Source organism: Tasmannia lanceolata, unplaced genomic scaffold (genome assembly GCF_043159265.1).
Source record: "Tasmannia lanceolata isolate RefF3 unplaced genomic scaffold, GAP_Taslan_0.1 ptg000015l, whole genome shotgun sequence".
In the NCBI taxonomy this organism is placed as follows: domain Eukaryota; kingdom Viridiplantae; phylum Streptophyta; class Magnoliopsida; order Canellales; family Winteraceae; genus Tasmannia; species Tasmannia lanceolata.
In genome coordinates, this window is record NW_027518692.1 from 39,072,500 (window position 1) to 39,084,647 (window position 12,148).

Sequence of the window (12,148 nt, forward strand, 5' to 3'; positions counted from 1 at the left end):
GTTTGTATCATCCTACGAAGTCATCTTATCTATGCAAGGGGAGCCCTTGCATAAATAAGATGCAAGGGTACCCCTGTTGGTTGCAATTGACCAAATTGCATTTAATTTCTTACTTTCACATTTTTCGGTGCTATTATAAGTGCACTTTGGCCACTTGCCACCAATGGGGGCGCCTTTCATCTTATTTATGCAAGGGCGCCCTTGAGTTTAGGATTAAACCGTTGACGGTATTAAGAGATCCTAAAGGAGCCCTTAGCGTCTGATGCAAGGTGCACCAGCCTCGAGCATATACGAGCCCTTCCCCACCTTCTGCTGGAGTAATCATCCAACCCTCGAGACGTGAGCGTCTCCAGGCGCAAGGGACCACCATCACCCTTGAACCTACTGACATCCACCTACCCTCAAGGCCGTACTGCATGATACATGTCCGCAACCTCATCGGCGCACGCTGCCTCACAGGAAACGAGTCACATCAACTAACCGCCCAAAAGAGAGAATATCACCCAAACCTTCCAATCGCCTCGACCTCCTGTAGCTGCTCCAGGATCGTGCCACCCCCCTAACGACGTCCAATCAACCCCGTCCTTGGGATGCTGTATATCGCCAAGATTAAATACCACGAAGCAACAAATAACAACACCACAACACTATCATATCACACCATAGAATGCGGAACCTCCGCTCACAAAAGGGAACCCTCCCTTCTGAACCCAAGGTAAACACACCATCTTCCTGTGCTAAGCTCTCATTCTATTGATCTCAAAACTGACTAGAGCACCATAGGGTTCTCCTAGAGTTCCAACTCCGGGCGGTCGCTAACTTGTTGTCTATGAGCGCAGGTCACAGGTTGAGACAACCTTCTTGCCGTCAGCATCAAACAACCGGCCGGATTAGTACCATCATTATCGTTTATTCGCTTAGCCGGATTTGAGCACCAACATAGACATCGGCTGTCTTACCTCCATGATTCTGGTAGTCCACCACTGGTCGTTCGATGGCCAAAATCCAGTGATGTCACAGGCAGCCGAAAATCCATTTTTTTACTTAAAATTGATTCTAGACCTCTAAGATCGGATCTAATGCCAACCGTAAGATCAATTTTAAAACCATACAAATATCTTGATCGACTATTGAAAATCCTTCGTAGCCTTTTGGTAGAGACGAATAGCGCCAGAACTTCCACTAGTACTCTTCTTCCTCGATTCCTCCAATGGGGCTTGAACGCAAACGTTCCAACCTTACCCCGATATACTTTGTAACTGACGAAATTTTAAACACATTCTTTCATTTTTTGGGAAACAATTCCGTATTAAACTACTGCGCCATTTGTCTACACAATTGTCAAAATCCAAGATATGACTGGCTGAAAGGCTTTACATAATTCTATCCAATTTTGACTTTGTTATCACTAGAGATGTTGATCAATGAAGTATCTCAGTGTAACCTGATTTGCATTTTTCTTTATTTATCAACATCCAATATGTGTTTCCACATGTATGCATAGAGAACTAAGGTCTTATATAATTTACCATGTAAAGAACATGACTCATTGTTTACAGAAAAGAAGAAAAAGGTTTGGCAGAGAGGCTCTCTATTAAATTTTGATCTTGTTAACAATTTCTGAAGTTGATCAATGAAGTATTTCAGTACAACCTGGCTTGTATTTACCTTTACAGAGTTGTAAAGAAAGATGGTATTCTCATTTGATGGGCATCACCCTTTCTAAAGCATTGTACAATGTGGAGAGTGTCATACCTGCAAGAGAGAACATAGAAGAATACAAGTGGAATTAATGTATGATGTTTTAAACACTGAATATTCCAAATAGTTAAAAAAAAAAACTTAGTGGCTGTTTACCATGCGGATAGCAGGTGCTTTTATTTTATCCTTGGATAGACTATCTATCCTCCATTCGCATTGACCTTTGTCCTTTGGATAAAATATTACCACAAACAACGGACAATACAATTTCAAGATAAACCTATCCAACCAGGATAAGCCAATACCAGGAACAAGGATTTCTATCCCCATGGTGAACAGCCCCATTAAAAGCAATTTTAAATTTTGTAATAATTTCTTAAAATTAAAAATCCTTCACAATTAGATGGATTTCCAAAAATTCATAGAGAAATAAGGTCTTTGTTTTTTCTCAATGTCCTCTTCAATTTTTTGTTGTACCCCGTGTGTTTTTTAATTTTCATCACGATTTCCATGTAAAGAACATGACTGTGGATTAAGGAAAATAAAATAAAGGTGTGGTACATATTTTCAGGTCAGGTTGAGCTTCCGCTTATAAATGGATTGGATTCACCATGAAACCGGCCGGGAAAAAGGTAAAAGATTAACCCAGTTAATGTGAAAACTTGCAGGCACTAAGTATTAGAGCCATAATCAATTCTTTATGTTTCATCAATAGCTGAATCTGATCAAGGCTGTTTTTTCCTTGTAACCTGGTTTGGATTTACCAAATTTTCAAAACATAGACTCGAACAAGAACTCAGACAAGGTAAAAGGAAGTCAACTTGGGTGAGTCAGTGATTGACGTGGTCATCACTTGGGTGATTCAGAGGAGTTTTGATTAACTTGGTAGGGCAAAATGCGAACTAGAGCAAAAACTCAGTCAAGGTAAAAGAGAGTAGACTAGGACGAGCCAAGAGTTACTTGGAATTTTTAAACAGTGGAATTTAGTTTGCCTTCACAGAGTTGTCGACAAAAAGGATCTTTTCTGGATGGAAAGGCCCATGCTCGCTGTGAGAAATCCAGCTGTGCCACCTCATTCGATCAGCTACACGCTTTGCTTTTACAATGACATCGACATGATCTCGAATTATAATAGCTCCTTCAGGGCGAAGAATACGGTCCATTTCAAGGAAAATGTCGAGAATGTCACACCTGCAATTAAGAATGAAAAAAAAAATTAAATGGAGCATACTTATGATGTATACATTGGAGAGTTAATTGCAAAAAATCATGACATTTGTGTGTGTGTCTGTGTTATGTTTGCGTCTCTTCATGCAACATACAAAAGGACTAGTTTAGGTTCCTTGTTGCTCTGTCAGTGGATAGTTTTATGGATTTTTTTCATTTGAGGTACGCTTTGGCGAGTTGCCAAGGGTAGAAAGAATCCAATTAAAAGGTAAGGTGCCATCATTAGTTTGTAATTAATCACCACAGTTTTGGTTATCGTGGCATAAAGACCACGCATGAGCTAGATAACTTACTTGTCCATGTACATGCTGAGTATCCCATTTGAATGTATCAGATCATACGTTCGTGGGTACGTTGAGAAAGCCTCACACCTGCCAGGCATTATAATGTTAATCACAGCAATATTGAACTTTACAAGGATTTTCCATTTTTCGTGAATATGATTCAACATTTTAGTGTCAACTCATTGACGGTTGATTCACAGAGCAGATCAAGATAAAACAAAAAACAAAACTACTGTGAAGTCTATGAAAATGTTTTAACAGTTTTGATTCTAATGAAGTAAAATAAATGCTTCCCAGTTTGCCAAAACATCATAGTTTATCAGCATTAGCTGGAAAATGACATGGCAACTTTTCAGTTGGATATTAACTAGGTGCTAGAAGCCATACCAATCCATGTATGTTCCAATGAGGCCACGCTCATAGATCATGCCAAGGGTGTTGTTTTTTGAATCTGAAGGAACCACATTCATAACCCAAACTGGATATTTGGATAGAGCGGCAGCAAAACCCCCTAATTCAGCATTCATGTCCATAATATTTCTGTATTTACCCGCATTAAATGAGCTTAAAACGCTTGTATAGTGAGACAGTCTCCGGTCCCATAAATGATTATCTTGATTAAAGATCTCGGCTGTAATCCCTTCTACACTTCCACGGACAATCCTTGGTGGAGCAGTGGATAACCTTTTTGGGAATTTCCTCACAGCACCTCCAGCAATTTCTTTGATACCTTCTGCTCTTGGAAGAGGAGTAATGCATGCCTCCATCTTTTTGTACCTGTTGAGCTCATTTATGAAAACACTGCTATCAGAGAGCAGGCGTGAGGATTTACGTGCAGATCCATGTAATATGTGACCCATTTTATGAACTGAACAGAACTTTCTTGAAATCTATGTCACAAATATCTCCGATATTTTCAAAATATCACGTTTTAATCGCAACATTTTGATAAAATGACAAATTCAGAAATAATCTCGAGATTTTAAAAATATAGCGCTATTTTCTTTTTTTATTATAAAACATCACAATATTATCCCGATATTTTTACGATATATTTATTTTTTCTTAAATTTATATATTTTTTTAAATAATTTTATTTTTATCGTTTTTTTCAGATATAAACCTGGAAAAAAAAAAAAAAAAAAGTTAATATATCCCGAGATTTTCCCTTGTCGAGAAATTCCCGAGAATGATATTTGTGACATAGCTTGAAATGAAAGAAAAAAAAGCAAAGAACTATGAAATACAAATAATTGTTCAAAAAATTAAAAACTGCACCAATGACTTCAAAATGGCCAAGTAGACACTGACTTGGAAGGAAAAATTATGTGAAAATTAGTACCATTTGCGGTGTTCTTACATATTTGGTTAGAACGGAACAATCATATTTTCCAAGACCAAAGAAACTCTATTGGGAAGGTCCACACGAAGATAAAACATTACTTACTCGAATGGACAAATGATAGATGGCAATAGGTGCAATTAGTACCATTTGTGGTATTGTGGCATATTTGGTTAGAAAGAAACAATCGTATTTACCAAGACAAAAGCAAATCTATTGGGAAAATCATCACGTAGATAAAACATGACTTACTCGCATGGAAAAAAGATAAGATGGCAATATGGCTAATTTCTTGAAGTATCACCCTTATTAATTGAAAAATGAGGGTCTGGGAGAAGAAAGTGAAAGATAAAGTCTTTCCTAGATGGTGCCCACCCTCAAGCAATGCTACAAAAGTAAATGTCGATGATACTTGTAAAGGGAACCCTGGTCACACCCAGAGTCAGGGGTATGTTTAGTCCATTCTGGACCATGTGGAATAACAAACTCAAACAAGGCAGAAGCTAGAGCACTACTTGCTGGTCTTTGCATTTTTAATGACTGCTTTGTTGGCGATTGTGTTGTTGAAGGGTCACAAAAGTGATGATTTCATACGCCAAAAGGGAATCAGAAGGGCTGTGAAGTTAGCATCTACGATCTTAGAAATTTCTGACTTATGCAACCTAATCAATCCACATCCATAACATCAATGGATGCGGTCTAAATCGGAAGCAAAAGTTTTGTCTAAGCAAGGTACATGTCAGAGCGGCTTGTTTATCAGTGATGTGTACCCTATAAAGTAGTTTCCGATTTGTTTTGTGTCTCTGTGTAACTTGGATTTTTGGACAATAGCTCGTCCTTATTTAACTCATTATTTCAGTTCCAATGCAATTACCAGTTTTTTTTTAAAAAAGGACTAGAGACACAGAAAAAAGTAAGCTGTGTAAATTCTGCATATTTTTTGGTGAAAGAATGGTACTACAGGATGATGGAAATTTAAGTAAAGTTTTCCTTTTTTATTTATTTAATATAAAGGAGATAAATACAAGACTAATGGTGATTATCCTAAATCATCCAATGCAAACATATCATGAAAACCGCCAATTTTCAGAATATAGAGAACACGATACTTGTGCCTTTTTTAGGCAAAATTCCCTGAACTTCTTAAATCAATTACAACTCAAAGAGAACCATTGTCCACAAGCTGTAATATTCATGCCTCCAAAAATCATGAGGACAATTTTAACAGATTTAATGAAGAGTTTTTCAATAGTTTGTCTAATGTTCTGACAACTAATGGGTACCTTATGAGGAAAAAAATGAAGAAATTTTGGAGACCAAAAGACAAACCAAGCAGCATCAGGATCAATGGCCTCACAAAAAGGAGGAGATTGCAAAATCTTTGATTTCCGGATGCAATGTACATGGTTGGTAGGCTTTCTCCATACAGCAAATGGGCCCCTCTCAGCAATCTTCTTCCAGCACAGTCTCCGTGCAAGATTCTCTATAGCATCCTGCTCTGTTTGCAAGTCTTGAGGTCTCCTCTCCCACCCCTTATAGTTGGTTCTCCAACTTATGGGTGGTCCAGACAAAACAAAGTAGCCACCCGGCCGCAGAACCCGGTCAATTTCCATCAAATACACTCCATCTGAGAATTGGTTCATATGTAGTTGGAAGTCAGAATTGAGCAATTCACAGACTGTGTGTGCACAAGTGAAACTTATGAAAAAGAAACACTTTTTTGTATTTTATTTTGGAGAAATTTCCTTAAAAAAAAGTGAAAATGGACCAAATACATCAAAACCCAGAGGAAAAAAAAAGAGTTCTTTCACGAACACGTGACACTAAAATTGGACAGAAGGCGGTCAGATCTGTTACAAATAACGAAAATAACACATACATAGCTACAGACAATTATACAACTGCATATGACTATTTAGGCCCTGGTCGTTTGAGATTATGCCAACCGATTGTGAATCCAAATCCAATTATTGGACTCAAATTTACGTTTAAATTTGAGTACAATAATTAGTTTTGACTCACAATCGATTGGCATAATCTCAAACGAAAAGGACCTTAAGACTTAAGATTATGACAACCGATTGTGAGTGCCAAACCGATTATTGGAATCAAATTTAAATGTAATATTTTGTCCAATAATCGGTTTGGCACTCACAATCGGTTGTCATAATCTTTAATGAACACGGACTAAGGGAATTTGAGTAATGTAATCTTATGGTTCCTGATGGATGAAGCCTATTTTTAGAGATTCCTTCCAATAATGCAAGAAATCCCGTAATGCATCAGAGTGTGGTGCATACCGTAACCAGCCCACTGGACCAGACATCGCGAACAGTGGGCCATATCAAAGGATCTTGATGGAAATTGTAGCCTGTAGGTGCTTAGTACTCCAAGCATGGCAGGTAGTCCGCGTTCCAATGCAAATTGTACTTGAGCTTCGTGTATATCTCTTGGTGCCATCGACATTGTCAAGATATTTAAGTCCATTAGGCGGGCACCAAAGCTTGCCACCTGAAGAAAAGATAATTTAGGAACAAAAAAATAGGATTTAATTTGGTAATAACAAAATTAGAAATTGATCGGTAGAGACAAAAAATGTTAATGAATAATCCCAAGACTCAACCAGGCATGAAAGTGTTAGCACATCCATGAGATCAACCGTATCAACCCAATGTCAATACTAACTAATTCATCTAAAATCATGGCATATTTTCCTAACACGGTGCTTAATGCATATAGCATAAAGGTTAATGAATAATCGCACGACTCAACCAGGCATGAAAGTGTTAGCCTATCCATGAGATCAGCCCAATGTCAATACTAATTAATGCATCTAAAATCGTAGCATATTTTCCTACCCCGGTGCTTAATGCATAAAATTTTGGTCATTTGTTCAATCCCCGCCTGGGAGCCAAAAAGAAAGAAAAATTCCATAAATGGACATCAAATCCAAATAGGTTCTGCCCTTTGATTCTATCACCATTTTACCAGGATTCTATATAAATTCATCCTTAACATCAGAAAATCAAGGTGTTAAGTTGTAGTGGTAGATAAAGAAACACATGTATGACCCTTGATAAGAGTTGAAAACTTTCAATTAAAATGGATCCAAAGAATACCTGAGATGGCTGAGGTCCATAGCCCACAACCTGCCCATTTCCTGTTTTTGTCCTTTTCGCATGCTACTGGAATTTAAATCTTTTATTGGAAAAGATATAACAGTACATAAAATTCTCGTTATGCACAACTCGATCTTCAATACGATATTCAAATAAGTTCAAGGCAGAACATAGAATTATTTGTTTGATATTCAACAAATTAGGACTCTCCAAAATCTACTAGTGTAGAAGGGAGCTTACAGGCTCTTCACTACTTGTGGTTACTGGGTTACCCTTTTTTTTTTTAATGTTGTTACTGGATTACTTTAGTATGGAACTGTGAATATTATATTAGATTAGTCCATTTCATATCAAATGACAAACAAGTAGCAGTACAATTTTCTCCAGTCACAGTTCATAAACAACATTAACTGATCAACAAAATCCTGTTGCATTTATTTATTTATTTATTTTTTTGGTGAAAGGCACAAACAGAATCCTGTAGTTACCAAGGATTTGTCACCCTCTTCGCCATGATAATTACAGATCCATTAAAACCATGATTAAAAAGAACAAACAAAATTGAGAACTGCATAAGAAACAGTATAATGAATTTTCATTCGTTCTTTGAAGTTACCGTGACATCACAAACCTAACATAGCCCAAATCCAGTAGACATAGTATTAAACCTATAAACAAACAAGAAACGAAATACTAGCAAGTCCAAATCCAGTAGACATAGTATAAAACCTATAAACAAACAAGAAATGAGATACTGCCAAGTTCTCACTTTTTTTTATTTCCATGATCATCACAGACCAAGAACTTAAAATTAAGTAAAAACAACGAAAACCGAAATTCTGCGATGTCACCAACCAAAAATAACCCAAATTCAGTAGACATAGTATAACACACATAAACAAACACGAAACAATATACTAGCAAGTTCTCACCCCTTTTTATTTCCATGATCATCACATACCGAGAACTTATATATTAAGTAAAAACAACAGAAACCAGAATTTAATAGAATAATACAGGCCCGTTTAACAAACAAGAAATGAGAGCATAATTAGCTCTGATTTTTGTTATATTTCCATAATCCCCGTAGAACCAATGTTACGTGCCTAGACGGGTCCCGCTTGGGGTGGAATAAATTACTTTGGTATTTTAGAGAATAAAGATTAGATCTTACCACATCTGATATATTTAGTAGTTATGATATTTTAGGATGCTATATATTTAGTGGTTAGGATATATTAGGATGCTAATTTAGATTAAGATAATCTTTATTTAGTTATTTCTCTTATTATCATAAGATCTTTCAAGATCTTTCTATGCTTATCTGTATGTGCTTTATATAAACACGTATTACATTTAATGGAAATCAATGAAGAAATTTATCCCAAAATTTGTGCTTTTGCACATAAAGGAGGAACGACCCTTCCCTCGAAGTGGGTCAAGAGGCTAAATCCGTTACGAACCGATTTAGGTTCGTAACAATTGGTTTCAGAGTGGCACGATCCGTCATCATGTCGAAGAAAATCGAAGAAATAATGGATCAATGGGATGAGGAAATAAGAGACAAACCATGGGTGCGCGAGTCCCGCCTTGGAGGTTTGCATCCCTGTTTGATGAAATAGAGGATCGGACAGGTGATTTTGCCATAGTATTCAATCACATTAGAAGATCGGCAAACCAGGAGGCAAATAGTTTAGCTCGAGGAGGGGTGGATAGGCTTAGTTTGGAGTTGTTTGATTTCCTCCCTCCGTAATTGTATTTTTCCCTAGTATTTTCTTTTCTCTGTTTCGCTCTTGTACTTTGGGTTTGACTGTCTCGGTCTTCCCTTCTTTTAATGAATTGCTAGCTATAAAAAAAAAGGAAATAAGAGACAAAAGGCATCTAACATATATGAATGCCAAATTCAACAAGTTGGCATTATCGCTTGGCGTGAAGATAGAAGAGCCCCCATGTTTTGAAGAAGTTGAATGAAGAGTTCAACCAGAGCGTCGTCAAGAAGGCCGGTGTGCCGAAAAAGAAAAGAAGAAACAGGAAAAGGGGAGAAAAGAAGAAGAGCGAAAATAATCAGATAGAAGAAAAGGCGAAAAGGCCACAGAACAAAAGGCGTCGCCGAAGAGCCTATCGTTCCTCTCAAACTGTCCAAGGCCATCGACAAGATTCCCATCAACAATCATCCATGGGCCAACATCCAAATCATTCCAAAATAACAAAACTAAGGACCTTTGATGAACGGCTCCATGGGATCGATTTGAAAATGAAGTTGCCTTAACCATTGATGACAACATACGAAATGGTGACCAATCTCAAGACGAAGAGAAGAAGAAAGGGAGCGAGAAAAAAGAAGAGGAGAGATGGATTACGGAAAGTCCTACGCAAGATCTCAATTTTCGCTATTTGGCACGTGCTTAAGCTTCAACCTTGAGGGCAAGGTTGATTTCAAGGGGGGGTGGAATGTTATGTGCCTAGACGGGTCCCGCTTGGGGTGGAATAAATTACTTTGGTATTTTAGAGAATAAGATTAGATCTTACCACATCTGATATATTTAGTAGTTAGGATATTTTAGGATGCTATATATTTAGTAGTTAGGATATATTAGGATGCTAATTTAGATTAAGATAGTCTTTATTTAGTTATTTCTCTTATTATCATAAGATCTTTCAAGATCTTTCTATGCTATCTGTAAGTGCTTCATATAAGCACATATTACATTTAATGGAAATCAATGAAGAAATTTATCCCCAAATTTGTGTCTTTGCACATAAAGGAGGAACGACCCTTCCCTCGAAGTGGGTCAAGAGGCTGATCTTCCCTCTGAGAAGATCAAATCCATTACGAACCGATTTAGGTTCGTAACAACCAAAGATCCAAGAAATCAAGTAAAGCAAAATTAAAAAGAAAAAGAAACGACTACAACCGTATTAAGCAACAAACACAAGCACCATGACATCCTGTTCTAATCTTTTTCATTTCCATTAACACCAAGACCTAAGAATCCCAATGAAGCAAAAAAACAATTAAACAATTGGACGATAAATAACATTCAAGAATCAAAACTAGAATCATCAAAAAAGAAGGTCCTGTTTCTTTTAGATTTTGACAAGCGATTGTGAGTCCAAAACTGATTATTAGACTCAAATTTACGTTTAATTTTAAGTCCAATAATAAGTTTTCAACTCACATTAGTTATAACATTCAAGAAGCAAACCAAGAATCATCAAAAACTAAGAAACACATTTCACTTACCCCACACCCAATATCAAGAACTGTTCTGATCTCTCCTGTCATCAATGGAATAACCTTCCCAATCTCACCAACATAACCCTTCACACCATTTATAAAACTAGTCCCACCGCCGGGAAAAACCAATAGATCGCCTTCTAAACGAACCCAATTCTGGATTGCCTTACTAACAGTCAATCTATTATATGGCACATTCGCGAACCAAGCGAAATCCCTACTCTTGGGCCACGAGAAAGGCGTTTTATACCCAATTGGTCTAGGAATCAAACACCTAACAATCTCATCTCTCTCAGGGCAATGCCTTTCCCTACGAAAAACCTTCCCATTATTGAATTTACGCTCTCTAAATGGGTCTTGACATGGGCAGTAATCTGTATAGTTCTTAGGGCAGAATTCGAGTGGCGAAAGGTCAATGGATTCATGGAGGGAAGCTGTGTGATGGGGTTCAAAATCTAAGGGAGTTGAAGAGGTTGAGGTGTTTGAGAGGTTAAATTCAGGACAGTTTGGGGTTGAATTTGGGGTTTGGATGAGAGATTTTGAGTTCTTATAAGAACCCAGAAAGTAGGAGAGAGAGCAAAGGAATGAAACTGATAAAAGCCAAACTAAGGGTTTTCTTTGAATGGTTAGAGGAAGACATGGAGAGAAATGGGGTTTTGCCATTTTCTTCGAGAGATGGAGAGAAATGGGGGGCGAAAATGGAGAGTGAGGACTGTAAATTTCTTCTTTGATTTCTTTCTTTCTTCTTGGATTGAAGATGAAATTATGATAAAGGTACAGAGACTGGACACTAATTACTGCCGGGAACTTTTGAATGTTGACACTTGACAGACTGTGATTTCTAGGGTGATGATAAATTCACACCCCTTTAACGTGAATTTTACGTTGCAGGGGAGTGAATTATCCTACAGTGGGTGCGCGTTTACCATCCCCCAAAATGGTAGGAAGACGTTGACTGTTAAGCCTTTTCATTACAGACACTCCGTGGGCCCGTTTGCGCTATTCTATGTGATCATAATTGTTGGTCCCACTAGGTTCTTGATCCATCGAGATTTAGGATTCCACCAACCAGAGCTAAACCGTTGATTTCTTTTTGTAGTTCTTCTACAAGATCAATGGTCTCAATTGCACATGCATACCCCCTACACAGTAGGATGCCTACCTATTGACTTTGAAAAGTGATATAGATAATAGCGGTTAGGCTCTTTCAAAAAGACTACTTTTTGGGGCTGTGTTT

The 12,148-nt window shown here is 37.5% G+C and overlaps 1 protein-coding gene across 2 annotated transcripts; it reads right to left on the bottom strand.

Annotated features, from left to right (window-relative positions):
• Positions 1 to 1,497: 1,497 nt before the first annotated feature.
• On the bottom strand, positions 1,498 to 11,728 carry LOC143847157 (S-adenosyl-L-methionine-dependent methyltransferases superfamily protein). 2 transcript variants are annotated; one of them, XM_077355878.1, is made up of 7 exons: positions 10,918 to 11,728; positions 6,855 to 7,065; positions 5,884 to 6,181; positions 3,600 to 3,989; positions 3,222 to 3,299; positions 2,694 to 2,892; positions 1,498 to 1,755 (listed from the first exon to the last, which is right to left on the bottom strand). In XM_077355878.1, exons 1-7 carry the CDS (start codon positions 11,572 to 11,574, stop codon positions 1,750 to 1,752), a joined length of 1,839 nt encoding a protein of 612 aa, XP_077211993.1. In that variant the 5' UTR covers positions 11,575 to 11,728; the 3' UTR covers positions 1,498 to 1,749. The 2 variants fall into 2 exon arrangements, with proteins under 2 accessions (XP_077211993.1, XP_077211992.1); XM_077355877.1 differs by having other exon boundaries at positions 2,662 to 2,892.
• Between the last annotated feature and the right edge of the window lie 420 nt (positions 11,729 to 12,148).

What these genes read in the sequence shown, in the direction of transcription:
- LOC143847157 (XM_077355877.1), bottom strand. Translation starts at nt 11,574, where the DNA reads ATGGCAAAACCCCATTTCTCTCCATGTCTTCCTCTAACCATTCAAAGA. An exon ending in GGTCCAGTGGGCTGGTTACG is followed by an intron (nt 6,182 to 6,854) that starts GTATGCACCACA and finishes ACCAATTCTCAG; the next exon opens with ATGGAGTGTATTTGATGGAA. An exon ending in CTCAGCATGTACATGGACAA is followed by an intron (nt 2,893 to 3,221) that starts GTAAGTTATCTA and finishes TCTTAATTGCAG; the next exon opens with GTGTGACATTCTCGACATTT.